This window comes from Geotrypetes seraphini, chromosome 8 (genome assembly GCF_902459505.1).
Source record: "Geotrypetes seraphini chromosome 8, aGeoSer1.1, whole genome shotgun sequence".
Classification (NCBI taxonomy): Eukaryota; Metazoa; Chordata; class Amphibia; order Gymnophiona; family Dermophiidae; genus Geotrypetes; species Geotrypetes seraphini.
In genome coordinates this window covers 114,219,738-114,239,510 of record NC_047091.1, presented here as the reverse complement: position 1 = coordinate 114,239,510, position 19,773 = coordinate 114,219,738, and the positions used below count along the sequence as shown (strand labels likewise).

General features: G+C 45.3%; 1 protein-coding gene across 1 annotated transcript in view; it reads left to right on the top strand.

Annotated features, from left to right (window-relative positions):
• The first annotated feature begins 16,132 nt into the window (after positions 1–16,132).
• Positions 16,133–19,773, top strand: part of KLF16 (Kruppel like factor 16) — a 73,324-nt gene continuing 69,683 nt past the window's right edge. The window contains exon 1 of the mRNA XM_033955194.1: positions 16,133–16,657. Coding sequence (XP_033811085.1) covers positions 16,228–16,657 — 430 coding nt within the window. The 5' untranslated portion in view covers positions 16,133–16,227. The remainder of the gene's footprint in view (positions 16,658–19,773) is intronic.

The window sequence follows — 19,773 nt, the reverse complement described above, 5'->3', positions numbered from 1 at the left end:
AACACCAACTCCAATTAGGCTTTTTCTGTCACCTACTTTACAGCCTGGCTTTAACCACCCTGCATAACAATGGAAGCAGCAAAAGCAGGATAATACTTGAAGGCTGAATTTTGATGACAGGACTAACTTTTTACTAATTACAGTATAACTTTCCTCAAAAGCATGGTGGGGACAGAGTGAAGGGGAGGTTAGGGATGGGTTATGTAATTTTTCTTCTATTCTTTGAAAGAGCAGATCATGCTGCTTAACAACCTGCGGTGAGGTGTGAAGAGGTCAGGCTCTTTGAAAGCAGGAAAGAGGGATTAAATACCCTTAAGGTGACCTCTCTCAATGGCAGCTGCATTTCTGACTTTGGCTCTCTGCTGGTGGCTAGTAGTTTGTCAGCCTTAGCTTGCAGAGAATTCTGTGGCTACAGAGAAAAAAAATGACATGATATGATTATTATCATGAAAGAAAATTACCTCTTGAAAAGATAAAATGTATCTGGGTGAATATGTGCCAAGGGGAGGGGGAATGGGGACTTGTATGCTGCCTTTTTATGGCTTTGGCATTCATGGTGGTGGGTACTGGTGGACTGAGTAACTTGCCCAGGGTTACAGGGAGCAGCACTGGGATTTGATCTCACATCCTCTGGGGGCAGAGACAGCAGCTCTGCCAGTAACCACACCTCCCCCATACCTTTTTGGATGAAGCCCATCCTCTGCTGCTCTATTCAGAAAAGGGTCCAAAGTTACTAAGGGGTCCTTTTATCAAGCTGTGGTAGGGGTTTAACGTGCATAATACTGCCTGCCGCGCTAGCTGCTAACGCCTGCATTGAGCAGGCGTTAGTTTTGTAGCCGGCCGCGGGGGTTAGCGCATGATGAAATGTCCGACGCGCTAACCTCGCTAGTACGGCTTGATAGAAGACCTAAGGGTCCAAAGTTTACTAAGATGCGGTAAGCGCTAGTGCATGTGCTTACTGCAGCTTAAAAGGGCTTACACCGGGATGCACTCAAGTGACTCATAGTAAGATCCCAATCTGAGCGCTGAAAAATATTTTAATTATTTTCGTAGAGAAGGCATGTCTGGGAATAGAGTGGATGTTTCTGCGCTAATCAGAGCATCTGCATTACTGCATGCTGATTAGCGCATAAGCCCTTAGGTCCTGATTCTATAAATGGCACCTGAAGGCACCTACCATACCTCCCTTTTACTAAGCCTCAGTAGAGGTTTCTACCACGGCCTGGAGTGCTAAATGCTCCAATGCTCATAGGAATTCTATGAACATCGGAGCATTTAGTCCTCAGGGCCACAGTATAAACCTCTACTGTGGCTTAGTAAAAGGGGGGGGAGGGGTTTACTTCTTTTAATCGGCTTAATTGGCACTGTTAATTGAAAGACCCATTAAAAACCAATTAAATGATTTTTAAAAATTTAATTTGCCAGTAGGCGTCTAACTCAGTGGGCGTCTACCACCTTGTGGTAGGCAAGTACACCAAGGCACCTACCTGAAGAATAGGCGTGGCTAGGGGCAGAGTTTGAGTGTGGATTGAATTAGGTGCCAGTAGGCATCTATGTTAGGCCAAGAAAACCCTGGCTTAATATACCAGTGCCTAAAATTATGATGCTTACCGGAGTTTAAGTACAATTCTAAAAACAGCACCTAACTGTGATATGTGGTAGGTGCTGTTTTGCTAGATGCCTACCGAGTTAGAAGCCGTTTATAGAATCGGAGCCTTACTGTCTTGTCGGTAAATGCTCACAAGCTAATTTTGTTTATGGGCTGCTCACTAATGGCAACATTGGCCATTAAATTCAAATCAGACATTTTACTGCTGCAAGGAAAATGGCCTTGACCTGTGGGAAAGACTTGCGTAAGGGCTCCCTAAGGCTGCTTTTTACTGCAGTTTAGTTAAAGGGCCCCCTTAGATTGTAAGCCCTCTGGGGATAGGAAAATACTCCCTGCAACTGACTGTGAATTAGAGCCACAATGAAAAAGGTGTCAGCTAATTCCTTCAAAAGCTTTAGTATTACAGCGCTCTGTTGCTCCAATTCAAATGCAAAGATGAAAAGGATGATACTCGGCAAAATGAGGAATATCTGCTGATGGAATGAAATGGCAATAAAATAAAGCTCATAATATAGCAGGAGTACAGATGACTGAAAATATTTCACAGAATTAAATGATACTGTCCTGACCTGAGGAAGGTGGTTTTGGCTTCTGAAAGCTAGACAAAGAACATAACACTTTTTAATGTGGGATTTTCCTACACACAACATAATTTGAGGCTTTTTTAACATGTATTTTGTTCCAGTCACGTGCTAATGTTTGTTGTTTAGGAGGTGATAAGTATTACCACATTAACCAGTTAGGGCTAGATTCACTAACCTGCCCGATCGTGACCGATCCATGCAGGTCCGATGGATTCAGAAAGCAGTGATAGTCTAATGGGGGTGATCGAAGGAATGCCCTTATCTGGCGACACGGATCACTAGTGTGCGATCCCAATGCATGCGCAGACCAATATAGGTGCTGCTCAGCACCGTTTATAGAATCTGGTCCTTAAGTCCTCCCTGCCCCTTCCCCCATCAAAGATTAAACAACAAAAAAATGCTTTGTTAAACTGTACAACAAAGTCATGCCAAACCAAGCATTTTGTACAACCCTTCTCATCCACTTATTTAATGTTTTATTTTCTGATTAACTTGAATTTGTGTGTGTGTTGGGGGAGGGTGGGTGCATAAAAGTTTGTTTCACCCCCACTCCCCAACCCCCCGTTATCCATAAATACCTGAGATGGTGAGGGTCCCCAAGGCCTGCCAGCGTAAGAGGTTTTCTACCAGCGGCCCTTTCCATAGGCCACCGTTGTGCCAGGCCCCCATCTCATGCTCGGTTTTCATGTATACATGAAATCCAAGCATGCACCAGGGGGAGGGGGGGAGGCAGCATGGAAGTAGCCCATTTGACTGCCGGGTGGCTAGTGGAGTACCTCTTCCTCTGGTGTGGCTTTGGGAACCCTGCCAGCCATAGCAGCAGATGGTACCATAATGTGGGGCAATCTAATCTTTAATCTTCCATTTGTGAGTCGCTCATACCTATACAGGCTCAAGGTGACAAGTCCCCCCTCCAGCTACACCATGGGTATGGATTGTACATGCAAAGAAAGGTTCATTAGGATATATAGTAACAAGACAGAATACAGTAGAATGAAGGAAGTTATTTCTTGGGATTAGGCCATCCTTGTCTCCAGATGTCTGACAGGGAGTAAAACAGGCTGAGAACCAGGAAAGTCAGTTTGAATCCTGCCTTTGACACTGACATACCTTGTGACGTTGGGCAAGTCACTATCTCCCATTGCCTCAGATCCTCACATAGACTCATCACCATTGTACAGTGTTGTACCTGTCCAGTAGAGCTGCAAACGTGATAAGCTGCTGAATTACTACATGGAAGCTCTTTCAGTTGGAGAACAGTGCTTTTAGGTTTCCGAGTAACTGTTTGATTCAGTTCCAGGGAGCCAGATGGATATTTTGGGAATGTAAGCGGTTTTTTTTTAAATAAATAAAACCAGTTGATTCTTCTGCTCCTGTGATCTTCTATTAGACATTCCTACTTAGCAGCATCTATAGCTGTTTTCTCTTGAATTTATTGACTGTTCACAACCTGCGGTCTATGAAACTTGTATTAATTGAATAATTTTCCAGTTTCCTTATTTTTTTTTCTGTCATGACTATTTCTGCTTCAGCATATTTGCAAGAGACTACAAAAATAAATAATGTAACTCAGGGTTGCACTTTCTTGGGGGGAGGGGGAGAGGGGGGTTGATGTTAATTCATGGAAACATAGGGCATTTATTTATGATCCATTTTACTGGCATACGGTGCAAATGTTAACCTATAGTATGACTAGTCCTTAAAAAGGCAGATTATTAATTGTTCAATTAAGTTATGATATATGAGAACATTTAATAAACTATGAAGTTACAAAGACAAACCAGCTCCTGAGCAATGGAAAATAAGATCACAGTCCCATTTCAGTTGTTTCATGCATATTTGGGTGAGCACACCTCTCCCAGCCTTTCCTATAATGGAGGTCAAGGTTGCGTGAGCTGAGTGGAAGGTGCAGCTTAACCCTCCCCTTTCAGAATGTCACAACAGAGAGGAGGCACATCTCTAAACACTGAAGCCATCTTTTAGGAGGGGGAATCTTCTTTCTGTTGTAAATCAGACTTCCTGTCTTGAGGCCTCTGCTGTGCTGTTTATAGAGATTTTGACATAATACAACATGCAAGAGTATGTGCTTGGGTGGGTGAGTGTGCATGATATGTTTATTGAGAAGACAGGGGATGTGTTTGTGTAGGTACATGAAGCACTGTGTATAGGGACAAAATAAGTTAGGTGTATGAATCACTTCTTTCTGGTTAAAACACTGCAGTTTGTGTATATCTGTATGTATGTATGGTCATGTATATCTATCTCTATATATAAGGTTACCATATGACTCCAGAAAAAGGAGCACGGATTGAGACATCCAGGTTTTACTTCCATTGAAAGCAATGGAAGTAAGGAGGACAGATGAGACATTCGGGTTTTAATTCCATTGCTTTCAATAGAAGTAAAACCTGGATGTCTCAATCCGTCCTCTTATTTCTGGAATCATATGGTAACCCTATATAGCGGTACATATACACATACAAGCACACACACAGTTGTGAAGGCTGTGCGAGATTTGGGTACATTTAGAGCTGTTCCTACTCCCCAGGAGTGAGGGAACCAGAAACCAGCTCCACCCTGTCGCCCATGACCTGGTCCAAGTGGGATCTTCTGTTAGCTCAGACAGGGTGTTAGGAAGCCTAGGTCTGGCTGCAGCTTTCTCATTGAGCAGGGCAGCTCAGCTTCCCTTCTCAGTTCTGTGTTATAAATCAATATTTGGTCTGGCCCCCACTTATCTAGTTTCCCAATTTAACCTGGCAAGTTCTATTAGGCCCACACAAAGAATATTACCTATCTGACAATAAAGACCTGCCACTACAAAAGATTCCTGGACAGAACCCTTGCCTTCCAGGCAGGCAAATGGAACGATTGGCTGAGTAATGTTATCATGCTCTCTTCAACCTACTTCAATTTCAGAAAATTGGTCAAAACAAGTTTGTTCAATTGATTGGTAAACTAAGAATTTTTATAGCTCTGCTATTCTAACCAGTAACCTTAAGAACTATATAGCTTTCCACTTCTTTCATTATGTAAGATTGTATTGATGACTCTGAATTGTGACCTCTTCGCTGATTGTCCAGCGCTTCTTGTTGTAAACCGCCTCGAACTTCATGGCTTTGGCGGTATATAAGAATAAAATGATTATTCTTACACCTTACAAGGTCACCCAGTTTACAGTGGGTGGAGTAGCCATCCTAAGGGAGTCCATGGATAAGGAAGAATATTGGCAAGTGGGAAGGGAGAAAAGCCAGGGTAAAATCAGAAGCACAGACAAAAGATTTTATAGTCATTAATGCTCCCTTCAAAACACAAAACGCCTGATATTCAGTTCTGTTTAATCAGCCAGGAACATCTCCTGACCGCTTAAATAGCATTAAGATGGCTGATGAATATTAGTGGCTAGCGGCTATCCATTAAATTTAAAGCGCTGGCCAGATAAGTTTAGTGCCTAAGACAGAACATAAGAATTGCCGTTGTTGGGTCAGACCAGTGGTCCATCATGCCAAGCAGTCCGCTCACGCGGCGGCCCTCTGGTCAAAGACCAGCACCCTAACCGAGATTAGCCCTAACAGTGCACGTTCTTGTAAAGCAGGAATTTGTCCAACTTTGTCTTGAATCCCTGGAGGATGTTTTCCCCTATAACAGCCTCTGGAAGAGCGTTTCAGCTTCCTACCATTCTCTGGGTAAAGAAGAACTTCTTTACGTTTGTACGGAATCTATCCCCTTTCAACTTTAGAGAGTGCCCTCTCGTTCTCCCTATCTTGGAGAGGGTGAACAACCTGTCTTTATCTACTAAGTCTATTCCCTTCAGTATCTTGAATGTTTTGATCATGTCCCCTCTCAGTCTCCTCTTTTCAAGGGAGAAGAGGCCCAGTTTCTCTAATCTTTCGCTGTACGGCAGCTCCTCCAACCCCTTAACCATTTTAGTTGCTCTTCTCTGGACCCTTTCAACTTAGCTAGTTAGTGGTGAATATCACATCAGCAGCTCAGTAGCGTAGTAAGGAGGGTTGATCCACCCCAGGCACCGTCACCCCTCCTCCTCTCTGCCTCCTCCCACTCCTCCTCTGCTGCGCACGCTTCCCCTCCTCCCTTTACCTGATCTCTAGTTGTTTACCGCCACGAGCAACACCTTCAATGTGCTCCTCCTGACCGTGTTGGCTCCTGCTGACGTCACTTCCAGGTGCTGCGCATAGGAAGTGATGTCAGAGGGAGAGCCAACACGGTCGCAAGGAGCACGTTGAAGTTGTTGCTCGTGGCGGTAAACAACTAGATGAAAAGGGAAGGGGAGTGTGCGCACAACAGAGGGGGCGGGGAAGGAGCGGGGGGGGGGGGTTTGAGACAGGGCAGGGGAGGGGTGTCACTGCCCCCGGGCGCTTCTCACCCTCACTACGCCACTGCACCCTGGATATTCCATGCTGGTCATTGGAAATGGCCTGGCATGGAATATCTGGGCTCAGTGCCCACCGCGGGAGTTAGCCCAGCCAACTCCCATGATCTGAATATTGGCCCCAAAATATACAGAGACCTTCACCAAATACAGGATAAGTGACAACAAATTATAAGTAGAAATGTAAGACCTGTTGGGCCGCCGCGTGAGCGGACTGCTGGGCACGATGGACCTCAGGTCTGACCCAGTGGAGGCATCGCTTATGTTCTTATGTAACCCAGATTCTGCATGCAATGGAAACAGAAACTGAAATGCATTTCTTCCTGTATTGTGTAAAATACAAAGACAGAAGAAATGTGAATTTCTCAAAGCTGAGACTTCCCACAAAAAGAACAAGCAAATAAAGTCCTTTAACAGTGGAAGCAATAGCCTAAAATTTGCCATGTCCTGTCACCAATCGAGAAATGTGATCTAAACCAGACAACATAGACTAGAACAGACAAAGAAAAATGTTTAGTATTTATATACCACTTATAGTCTATGTCTCGAGCCACAGCACTTTATTTATATACCACTTATAGTCTATGTCTCGAGCCACAGCACACTAAAGGTAGTGGCCATGGCTCGAGGCACTTGGAAGTGCGCGGATATCGCCGTAATGACGTCACGTGAATGCATTACATCATCATGTCAACGTCCGCGTATGTGTGAAGGCCCTCCAGACGGGCTCTGAGATGCCAGTGGGGAGTGCCAGAAAGGAAGGGCCAGAGAGAAAGATAGGTGCTGGTGCCCACTGACTGCCTACAGGACGTGCCTCTCGCCACAAGTGGCATGTCCTGTAGGCAGTCAGTGGGCACCAGCATCTATCTTTCTCTCTGGCCCTCTTCCTTTCTGGCACCCCCCACTGGCATCTCAGGGCCCGTCTGGAAGGCCTTCACACACACGCGGATGTTGACATAATGATGTCACACTTGCGCGTGACGTCATTACGGCGATATCCGCGCACTTCCAGGTGCCTCGAGTCATGGCCGCTACCTTTAGTGTGCCGCAGCTTGAGAAAGTTTGCAGGACACTGACGTAAACTATATGTGGTATATAAAATACGAAACATAAATAAATAAAAAGAATCCAGGAACTATATGTCTCTTTTATACTCTGTGGTCAGTGGCATAGCTGGGACTCAATGGACCCTGGCGAGAGGACCAAGATGCATGTGTGCACCCCTGCATGGGGCACCTCCCCCCTACTTCCCACTTGTGGGGTCCTCCGCAGCTACAGTATCACAGACAGTACTAAAGGCTGTCTCTCTGGCCGGTGGGACCTTTCCTCTGCCAACAAGAAGTTACATCGGTGCAGCAGGATGTGGCAGCCTTTAGTGCTGTCTCTGACGCTATAGCTATGGAGGGCCTATAGCTGAGTGCACAAAGGGGGGGGGGGGGGAGAAATGCCAGACTCAGGTGCACAGAAGTGGTCAGCTGCACATGATCCCTACTATTAGGCAGCCCTGGGAATTTTGCCGGGTTCATTCAGTGGTAGCTACACTCCTGTCTATGATTCTTTCCTCCACCAGATAGGGCCTAACATACAGGCCCTTTTATTAAGATGCACTAAGAAATAGGCTTTTTTAAATATTTTTTTTGCATTTCTGGCTCTGTGCTAATGTTAATATTTGCATGCAGTCATTAAAAAAAAAGTTAACATGGAAGCACTTATCACTAAGGGCTCCTGTGTTATGGAGGAGCTAACCAGATAGCGCAGCAGTAATGCCTGTGCACGAGCTGATTAGAGCATCCATATCCATTCTCTGCCCCTGACACACCCCTTCAAAAATAATTAAATATCACAAGCTTAATGCATACAGATGGCAAAACACAGAACACTTTAGCATATCCTGCATTAGGTCATTTTTCCTGCGTTAGGCGCACATTAGCGACTAATGCAGATTAGTAAAAGAGCCCCACGGTACCAGAGAGCAAATAAAGACAAGTAAGGTCCATCTGGTCTGCCCAGAAATATGGCTAGTCATAGCTGCCGCTCTGTGCAGAACATGCACCTTCTCTATGCTCTGTGCAGGTTACACCCCTCTAATGTCTTTTGTTTTGCTTTGATTCCCCTCCTTCTGCTAGATAGGAATCCTCTGTGTTTATCACACACTTTTTCAAATTCTGTCACTGTTTTCATCCTCACTGCCTGATTTCTACCCAAACGTAGAATAGCAGAAAAGCCTTATTGAATCAAGTCCTAATGTATTTCTTTGGTAACGCATGTACAAGCTATAGAAAATGTTCCTGAATCTAAGAGATGTGAAGGAAGGCAAAGAAATAGAGAGAATATGCTAGTGAGGGATGAGGTAACAATTTTTAGAATCTCCTCCATTAGAAATGGCAGTAAAGTAGGACGGGCTCCTGGGGCGATGGTCCTACCAATATTTTTGCTCAACACAGCATTAGCAATTAGAGAGCTTGAGGTGGGGCTGGGGATTGGTTTGTATGGCCTGTCCACTCAAAAAGGTGCTCCACTGTAGAGAATGACACGGGTATAAATTTTTCCCCGTCCCTGCGGGAACTCATTTTCCTGTCCCGGTGAGTTCTTTTCCTGCCCATGCCCCATATCCTGCAAGTTCCATCTTCATCTGCACAAGCCTCAAACACTTTAGAATCATAAGTATTTGAGGCTTGTGCGGTTAAGGCAGACCTTACAGGAATGGGGCAGGGACAAAACTCAAGGGGACGGCATGGGGAAATTGAGGATGGGGACAAATTTGTCCCCGTGCCATTCTCTACTTCACTACTCCTAGGGTGGAGGAACATTGAAGTGGAGGGTGGGGACAGGGGAGAGAAGCATAAAATACAAGCCCATTGAAGAACCATCTGGGCCTATCCAGTCTGGTGCAATGCTATAGCCAGCCAAAGGCCTGGGAAGAAATCCTAGCAGTGTGGAACAGTCAAGGGGTGAGGTAAAGCAATCTGACAGGGATTGGTATCTCTCTGCTTCTCTGTATCTTATGCTTCCTCACTACTGTTGGACTGGGTGTAACTTGCACAGAGCAGAGAAGGTGACCTGCATGTTCTGCGCACAGGTATGACGCTAACCATATTTCTGGGCAGACCTTGCTGGTCTTTATTTGCTCTCTGGTACCGTGGGACCCTTTTACTAATCTGCATTAGTCGCTAATGTGCGCCTAACGCAGGAAAAATGGCCTAGTGCAGGATGTGCTAAAGTGGATTGTTGATCTTCTGTCCTTTTCCTCTTTCTTGTGTACCTCTCTCATAGCTCCTGTACGTCCTGTCTCAGTAACACTCAGTTCTGTTTATATCTGAAAGAATAAAGAAATGCATGCCAGTGCAGAAAAGTGATACTTTCTATTCTCAGACCTGAAGGATTCTCTTTTTGGCAGCACGCTGGGAATCCCCAGGCTCTGTCTGAAAATCAGGGCAATGTAATATAAAAGGAAAACCCCATTACTCTGGAATTCACACGAAATGCTACACATCTGGAGATGAGTTCAGGCAAGCCCAAGATTTGTTTTTCAATTAAGAACTAAGACAACCCAATGCTCTGGTAGTGAGGCAACCCAAAATCTTGATTTTCAGCTGCTGGAGAGTGGGACTCTCAGCCCCTGATGAAAGGACAACACCTACTAGCTTGGGCATATAGTTTCAAGGAAAGTACAGACATTGGCCTTTTTGCTAGACAAGAGTGGTAGTGAAAATGCTTGCAGAGAGCGAGGTTGAACAATTTGCATCATAAAAGTTTACTAGGGTTAACAAAGAGCACCTCAGCAGTGCATTTCAAGCACTACCACTTTGGATTCTGCAAATATCTGTACAATTGGTTTAGTTTTTCCTTTTTTGCCACTCTCCTATGTCCTGGGCAAATCCCAGAACTGTCTTCATGTTTACCAGAAAAAAAAAGAAGTGTTTTATCAAAACTTGTTATACCACTTATTCATACGACTGGTTCGAGCAGTTCACAAAAATACAATTAATATAAAACAAAATAAAAGAACTCCATCATTAGATAGGATAGACCTAATCCATACAAAACCAATCATACAGGACAACACTCACACCTAAATGAGTACAATAATACAACATTAATAAAAAATATCACAGGACTGCTGATTAATGACCCAAAAATCCATCAGAAAATATGAATGAGCTTCGATTTAATCGAATCTTGGCCAAAAACTTCTTGGAAGAAAAAAGTTTTTAACATAGTTTTAAAGGGTTTAAATTTTTCCTCCAACCTCAAATCCTGAGGCAAACTGTTCCATAGGTTCGGTGCCACAAAATAAAATGTTTAATTTTGTGTACCACTACTACTACTATTTATTTCTATAGCGTTGTACATTTTAACATACAATAGACCGTCCCTGCTCAGAAGAGCTTACAATCTAATTTAGACAGGTTGGGGGGGGGGGTTATAGTGGGTATAAGTATCTGACAGCAGCAGGGTTGGGGAGATTATAGCAGGTATAAGTTTCTGACAGCAGTGAGGGAGAGTTTAAGAGTTGAAAGCAGTTTATTTTTATTTTTTTAAATCTTTATTCATTTTCAAAAGCCAAGTGCAACACATAAGCAAACGAATAATACAATAATCAGCACTCAATACAATCAAATGATGTAATAAATATATATCACCCCCCTCCCATATCCTCCCACCCACCCTTCCTGGACATGCATAACAGATATCAAGGGGAAATACGTATGATCAATTCTTACAAAATTTTGTTAATGGATCCTAAACCAACTTGAATTCATACGTTCAAATTTATAACTTTGACATAGGGTTTCCCACCAAAAATTGTAATTTAACCTGGCCCAATTTTTCCAGTTTTTCATGATCAGCTGCATAGCTGCATTGTTGAAAGCAGTTTTAAAAAAGCGGGCCTTTAGCTTGGATTTGAACACTGCCAGGGACGGAGCACGACGTATTTTTTCCCCCCCCAAATTCTTTATTCACAAGTACACAATATTACATCATGTAAAACTTTTACACATCACTTGAATTTCTTTCTATTGTCATCGTAAGTACATAAATTTATTCCCTCCCCACCCGCCCTTCCTACAAAAATTTCAATCAAAAATATCATATAAATATTGTATTCTTATCTATTGATTAAACCTTCAATATAACTTTATACCATCCCCCCTCCCCCATGTATAAATGTATTGTCAGTGGAAAATGATGTCTAATCATTACAATAATTTGTCAATGGCCCCCAAATCTTTTTAAAATTATTATAATTCCCTTTCTGTAACGACGTATTGATTCAAGCAACCTGTTCCAGGCATAAGGAGCCGCAAGAAAGAAGGGACGGAGTCTGGAGTTGGCAGTGGAACAGAAGGGTACAAATAAGAGGGGCTTGCCCGATGAGGGAAATCACGGGGAGGGGGGGGGAGCATAAGGGGAGATGAGTGAGGAGAGATATCGGGGGTTTCAGAGCGAACGCACTTGTCTTGTAGGTCAGCAAGAGGAGTTTAAATTGTATTTGGAAACTCCCACCTTACCCTATTTACTGATGGAAATACTAATCTGTTGTCCTGAATAGATCTCAAGTGCATCATAAATCTGGCAGAAAAAACATAGTAACATTCATAGCAGCCTTCTATAAACTGCCCAGTTTGGAGATAAACATTTCTAAGGTTAAACAACATTTACCCCCCCCTCTCTTCTACGAAACCGCACTAGCAGTTTTTAGCGCAGAGAGCCATGCGTTGCTTGCGACGCTCATTGAATTCCTATGAGCGTCGGGAGCAGCGTAGGCCATTCAGCGCGGCTGCCCATGCTAGAAACTGCTAACGCATTTTCATAGAAGAGGGGGTTAGTGTGTGTGGGGGGAGGGGGAGGGAAGAGGTTATCAGGGTGCATTATTTATATCCCGTTGTCCCCAAAGAGCTCAGAGCAAGTTACAGGTTTCACATGCATAATTTCAGTACAAGTTTATGATACAAGCTTTTATCCTAATTTGATACATGCAAGGGTCTAATATTAATATACATAATATAGTTTACTGGTTACAATTTGTCATACTTATCCTTATGATGCAAGGTTTTCAGTACAAGTTTTATCCTAATTTGACACACAGATAGGGGTAGGGAACTCCGGTCCTCGAGAGCCGTATTCCAATCGGGTTTTCAGGATTTCCCCAATGAATATGCATTGAAAGCAGTGCAAGCAAATAATCTCATGCATATTCATTGGGGAAATCCTGAAAACCCGACTGGAATACGGCTCTCGAGGACCGGAGTTCCCTATCCTTGTGTTATATGGTATCAATATACATTTCTTTGTAGTCTATTGCAGTGGTTCCCAACCCTGTCCTGGAGGACCACCAGGCCAATCGGGTTTTCAGGCTAGCTCTAATGAATATGCAAGGAGCAGATTTGCATGCCTCTCACTTCCATTCTATGCAAATCTCTCTCATGCATATTCATTAGGGCTAGCCTGAAAACCCGATTGGCCTGGTGGTCCTCCAGGACAGGGTTGGGAACCACTGGTCTATTGGTCAAGGGCAGAGGTTTAGGTGACGAGGTATGTTTTTATTGCTTTTCTAAAGCCGAGGTGTTCTTCAAGGGGTCTGAGCTATGGGGGCAGTCGATTCCAGTGGCTTGGTATGAAGTGGGAGTAGGACCGTCGCTTTGCGGTTTGCAGTTAAAGGGCATGACCAGGGGACGTTTTGAGGCATATTTCGTCCTGGGAGCGGAGGGATTGTTTCGGCACATATGGAGGAAGCTTAGTTGTCACTAGGGCTTTAAGCTACTTTATTTGCCCCTTGATATGACTTAAAAGGCACTAACAGAGCTTGTCTTTCCCTATCACAGTAATATTTAAGTCACTGTGGGTTACATTGTAATGAGATGCATAACATGCAAATGCATGTAAAGCAACTAATTACTATGTAAATTCCCAAAATATGACTTACAGTGAACACTGGGTGCACACCACAAGTCACCTTATGGCTCAAAATCATAGTAAAATAACCCCATTTATTTTACTGCTAGGGAGCATCAGGCCTGATGTTCCTGGCTGTGATCTCCAGGATTCCTCCTTGCAGCCCTTCCCTAAATAGTAGCCCTTCTGAAGTACAGTCTCCCAATCAAGCCCCCTACCCCAAAGGACCCCTCCCATACCTATTCCTTAATTTCCTGGTGGTCAGGGGTGGGGTTGGATGACCACTAGCAGTACTTGCATACTAGCACTATTTTGATGGAGTGTGCTGGAAGGGCATGTTCCTGCCTGGGAACCACCTAGACCACCAGGGAATTAAAGTATAGGCATGGGGTGAGGATAATTTGGAGGTGGGGAGCTTGATCAGGAGGGTCTACTTCAGAAGGGGACCCTGGAGGTCATAGCCAGGATCATCGCCGCAAGTTGGTGGCCTACTGCTCTGGGCCTATAGAATAATCCTACTTATGGAGTGGCTCACAAGCAGCTTTGTTTGTTTACCAAGGTAGTCAGCAACTTGTAGGATTGTCATACCACAGGTTGTCAACTCCTGTGGTAAATCAAGTAGTGAAAGCTCACTTTGATAACTGCCCCCTGTGTGAAATTTGAAAGTTATAGAAAGAAACAGAAGAACAACCACGCAATTAGCAGAAAGGTATCTGACAATAAATGATTTGGAGATATTATGAAGGCATACAAACTGTTTTAGGAATGTCACCAGGTCCCCTCAAAGTGCCAGTTTATTTAACAACAATTTATTTCTATAGTGCTATCGGGTGCATGCAGCTCTGTACATTGTACACGCAAGAGACGTTCCCTGCTCAGAAGAGCTTACAATCTAATTATGACAGACACACAGAGGGGGCTAAAAGTGGTAGGGGACTATTAAGGAAATGACAGACAGATATGTTGGGTCAATGTTTAAATTCAGCTTCAAATTTTGTTGGTGTGGTCCATGCTTTCTCTTCTCTCAGCTCTTGTGACAAATGCTCTGTCCTAGGAAACACATCCCCTCTTCCAACACCATAAGTTCTCAGTTTGAGTATCTTTCAAGTCTCAAACACGCCAAGACTTCAAGTATTGGGGATATAAAGCAAGTTTGAGCACATCAGTCCATTCCTAATGCTCTGTGGATGCAGGGGTTTGAGGAATTAAAAAAAAATTGAGAAAATAGTTAAAAATAGATCTGAAATCCACTCAGATTCTCCCTCCAGTAATAAAGGAAGGAAGGATGGAACTCTGGACCCAAATAAACAGAGATGAGAAAGCACAAATCATAATGAAGGTAACAGCAAGACAGAGTTGAGATCTTGCTCTTTGGCTTATCTACCCCTACCTTCTCTGACAGGACAGGGCTCATTTCTCTCTCTGGGTGTCCCTGCAGGTTGCAAGATCCTTCATAATGCTAAAGGGGAGAGATCTGTCTCTCTCAATATCCATAATTGCTCTGCCCACCCCAATTAGTAATGATGAGCTTCTTCTGCACCTAATATTAACCATCACCTTTAAAACTGGGCATCTGTCTGCAGACAGGTCTAATTTCTGTGTCTCACCTCACACTCTCCATCTCAAAAAGGACAGGCTGGAGTGCCTTTTTAACCCTACTTGTAAGCTGGGCATCTCCCTCCCTCTCTACTCTTCCTCCTCTGGCTCCGTCTCTAGCCTTCTCTCTCTGGATATCCCCAATTCTCCAAGCAAGAACAGATTCTGGCTCCCTCTTTTCCCTCCCCACCCCTTCCTCCACAGGCTGGACATCTCCAGGCAATAATAATAATAATAATAACAGCTTATATACCGCAGTACCGTGAAGTTCTATGCGGTTTACAAAAGATTAAGCAAAGGTACAAATTGATTGACTTCAAGAGGGGAAGAAGAAAGAGAATTAATAGGACAGGAAATTCATTGTTGAGGAAAAATAGGACAAGTTAATCGCTATTGGGGGGAGAGAGATGAGGCAAGGCAGATCTCCTCTCTCTCTTTCTGGATCCCCCTCCATATATCTTAGACAAGTAGGTCTGAGTTCTCTTTGCAAGCTGGCCATATCCCAGAAGGTTAAATACCTGTTTGTTTTTTTCTCTTCGAAGCCTATTTGCACTCCATGCGTCCTAAGCTCTTTGCATAAAGCCTGTGAGAGAAGGGCTACTCTCTCACAGGTAAGCTGAACAGTTTCCCCTCCCCCCCTCTCTCTCTATGCCCCCTCCCACTTCGATCTCCCCAAACGTGCCAAGTCTGAGCTTCTTCTGCCCCTCCTCAACTCCCTTGTGCAGGCTGGGCATCTCCCAGCTTGGTAGGTGTCGATGTATTTTCCTCTCCTTTTCCAAGCACCCCTCCCCTTTGAAGGCTGGGCATCTCCCAACAGGGCAGGTCTCAGTTCTCTCCTCTGCCTCTCTTGCACTTCGCCCCCCCCCCCCTTCTTCTACACAAGGTCTATCCTCCCTCTGCTCCCCATCCCACCCCCCTCCCCGCAGGTTGGGCATCTCCCAGCAGGGCAGGGCTCTCCCCGGGTGCCAGGGCCGGTGCGTCATTGCGCTCGGGAGGCGGTGGGAGTGGGAAGTGGGGGCGGAGGCGGTGCGCATGAACCGGCTTTTTTAGACACAAAGAGACTGCAGCGAGTCCCGGCGAGGAAGGGGCAGACGAGATCCGGCCCTCGATCGCCGCTCGGGGGTGGTGGGGGGGGACGCGACGGCAGCAGCAGCATGTCCGCCTTCGCCTGCCTGGACTACTTCGCCGCCGAGTGCCTGGTGTCCATCTCCAGCGGCGCCGTGGTGCACGGCCGGCCCCCGCAGCGCCCCGCTCAGGAGCCCGAGGGCAGCGAGGACCGCGAGGTGCGGGACACGCTCACGGGGGGCGCCAACCTGCTGGCCGTGGCCAACATCCTCACCGACCTGGGCAAGTTCCGCCCCATGTCCGCCCACTCGGAGAGCAGCAACTCGTCCTCGGCCGGGGACCTGGAGAGCGGCTACACCACGCTGTCCGACACCCCGGCCACCACCCCCACGCCCGGCCACGCCGCCCTGCTCCGCCTGCAGCCGTCGCCGGGCAAACGGCACCAGTGCCACTTCCAGGGCTGCGACAAAGTCTACGGCAAGTCGTCCCATCTGAAGGCGCACATGCGGACCCACACAGGTATTGCACCCTGCCCACTTCCCTCCATCCATTCCGCCCCCGCCCCGCTTCCTTTGCCCTCCTGCATGCACTTATCAATGTCCTCTGAGCCCTATTGCGCTCTTCCCCTTCCTTTACCTTTCTACCTGCTTAACGCGCCCGTCGAACTGGGCACTGCCGCCCAGCTGAGCCCCCTCAGCTCTCCTCCCCCGCCCTTCCCCCCGATTCTCCCAAGGCTCCATTTATTGTGAATCCAGCCGCGCGCAGCTAGTCCTGGCACGAGATCACGTTCCGCCCTGCCCCTTCGGTCGATCTCAAGTGCGCTTTCACCCACCCGCTCCCCTACTTCAGGTTTTCTTTTACTTCCAGGATCGCTTCCCCACTCCCCTATTTTGTTTGAAACTCGCACGGGGGCATCCTATGGCTGGCACTGCTCTCCTTTCCCTCCATGCTTTAATGAGTCAGTTACTCTCCAGTTTAACCCTGCCCACTTCAGCTTCTCCCTCCCAGTTCTAACGTTGCTCTCCTCTCCTCTCTATTACGTGATTTAGTGGGGTGGGGGTGGGGGGTCCATGCGAAACGCCGATCAAGTACCTTCTCTCCCTTTCCCTCCACGCTTCAGCCCTGCCTCATCCTCCTCCAACCTGCCGCTCATCCCCTTTTCCCGATTTCCTTTTTGACCTTTTGTAGATAAATCACCTTCCCCCCCCCTCCTACTCCCATCCCCACCTTATGGCGATCAGGATAAGTATCCTTACTAAATATTTTCTCTGCAAACTAACCAGAAGAAAGATGAAAATGTGGTCAATCTGAATTTTTATTAAATGGCAGGATTCATTATGATTGTTTCATATGCAACGGCACGGGTGGGTGTAGAGTTCTTGCGCCTCCAAATTCCCGAAAGGAGAGCGGATAACGTGCAACCATTGCATTTGGATATTCAATTAAAAAAAAAGGGCAGGAATCCCGGGGGAAATACCTGGCTTTACCGCCAGCAGTTTATTTGCTCAGGTTGACTTACTTCGTTAAGAATGGTGGCATGTGTGTGTGTGTGTGTGTGTGTGGGGGGGGGGGGGGTCCGAGGCCTAATATCCAGAAGGGCTGGTCCGACCTTCCCTGCCGTTACATTGCTCTGTTGGCAGGGGTCGGGGAATAAGGTGGGGGTGGCAACGCCATGAAGGGGGTAGGCGTGGCAAGAGTGTGTGGCAGGAGAAGAGAACTCGTGGCACGTTATGAAACCGAGACCTTCGTATGAAAAAAAACCAAACACGTGCTGGTCGTGAGCGTTTGGACGAACCCCCCCTAAAAAAAACCCAACCCAATTTGGAAGCAGTTGCATTTATGCTTAGTTGCTCGCACGCTCTTAGATTAAACGTACAAAGAAAAAAAAAAATCAGAAAGCTTTTTAATTTGAGGGGGTGGGTTCAAGAGGCAGATACTAGGAGATACATTCTATGAAATCTAAAGGGTTTCTTCTTTTTTTTCCCTGGAAAACAGAAATGACTTTGCTGCTGTGGGAGGGGGAGGGGCCGAAGGGTTACAAAGGAAGAGAGAAAAAAAAAAAAAACGTGTGTGTGTTTGGGGAGGTGAGGTCACGTTCCAGCTTGGGTCAGAGCCTTGGAGAAAGGGCCAGTGTCTGAATGCTTCTTTCCTATTATGATCTGGCAGGGAGAAGAGGGCGGAGCCAGCCTCCGTGCTGGGAAGGGGGGGGGGAGGAGGATGCATGTGGACACATTTCCCGGGAGTTCTTTCCAAGAAACTAGTGAATGTGCATGGGGGAGGGGTGGGTGTGTATATTCATTGTAGTGTTTAAAATAGCCTACGGTATATAGTTAGCACGGGGAAGGTGGGGATCAGCATTTAAAAAGAAATCAATTTACCCTTTACTTATAAGTTTTAAGACACAAACTAAAAGTGGAGAGATCAGCCATTTTCTCTTGGCCCCACAACCTAAGCGTTCCTATGCCCTCGTTTCCACCAAAGAAGATAACCACTTGTTAAAAAGAGGCGGTCCCTGCAAAGGTCATGGGTGTTTGTAGCAATAGCATGATACTCTCTTTGGGTTAGTTAGCATTCTTTTTTAATTGGCTCCCACAGATTTTCTCAGCACTACAAACGGACCCAGACTTAGCTGAGTGCTTGCTCTGCTCCCATACATACAGCCTCTTTACTCCTGCTACCCCTCCCCCTGCCTCCCAGCTCTGGTCATGGGTGACCACAAAGCTGTGTCATGAGGTACTTTTTTTTAACTAAGCACCATCTGGGGATTTTGTAGTTCTCCTTGCACAGGGACTAGCAAACACAAAATGTAGGATGGGGTTTAAAAGCAACGAGAACAGCTCCCTAAAGCCACCAGAAGGTTTGGAGACCCTCATCCAGGACTTGGTCTATCCATTTCACTGGTCTTGATGCACATCTAGGTCACCTAAAATTGCAAGCCATTATGTTTTTCTTAAAAAAAAAAAAAAAAAAAGGCATATAATTTTTTGGGGCTGATGTTAGGTTGTTGAAGAGATATCTTTTAGGCCCAATTGATTATTTACAAATTTCAGTTCTTTGGTTAATTAATTTAGTCTTTTTTTTTTTTTTAACTTTTGATTTATTATTTGTATGACAGTGTGAACCAAAGTGATGCATATAGGGAATAATCTTGATGCCATTGTGGACTATACTGAAATTATACTTAATTTTTGTTAAGATTTGCTACACTGTTTTACGAAAGAGTCAAAGAGTCAAAACATTTATCAACCCAAACAAAAGAAAGACCCTCTTCTGCTAAGCCAAGGTAGAGATTTGTACAGTGGCCCATAGCGCTAAATGCTCTGACACTGCTCCAATGCTTATACTCATACGAATTCTATGAGCGTTGGAGCAGCATTGGAACATTTAGCGCTTCGGGTCACGGTAGAAACTTTTACTATGTCTTAGTAAAAGGGGGAGGGGAATATAAAAAGAAACATGCATTACAAACCTACTAATAAAAGTTAAACAAAGGATTTTGTAACAAAATTAACTTAAATAAAAGTTTTGTTAAATACAGTAAAGTGCATTAATAAAATCTAAATCATTTCAAAATTAAAGGGCCCTTTATCAAGCTGCGCTAGAGATTGGCTCACATGCTTAAGACCCCTCCCAGG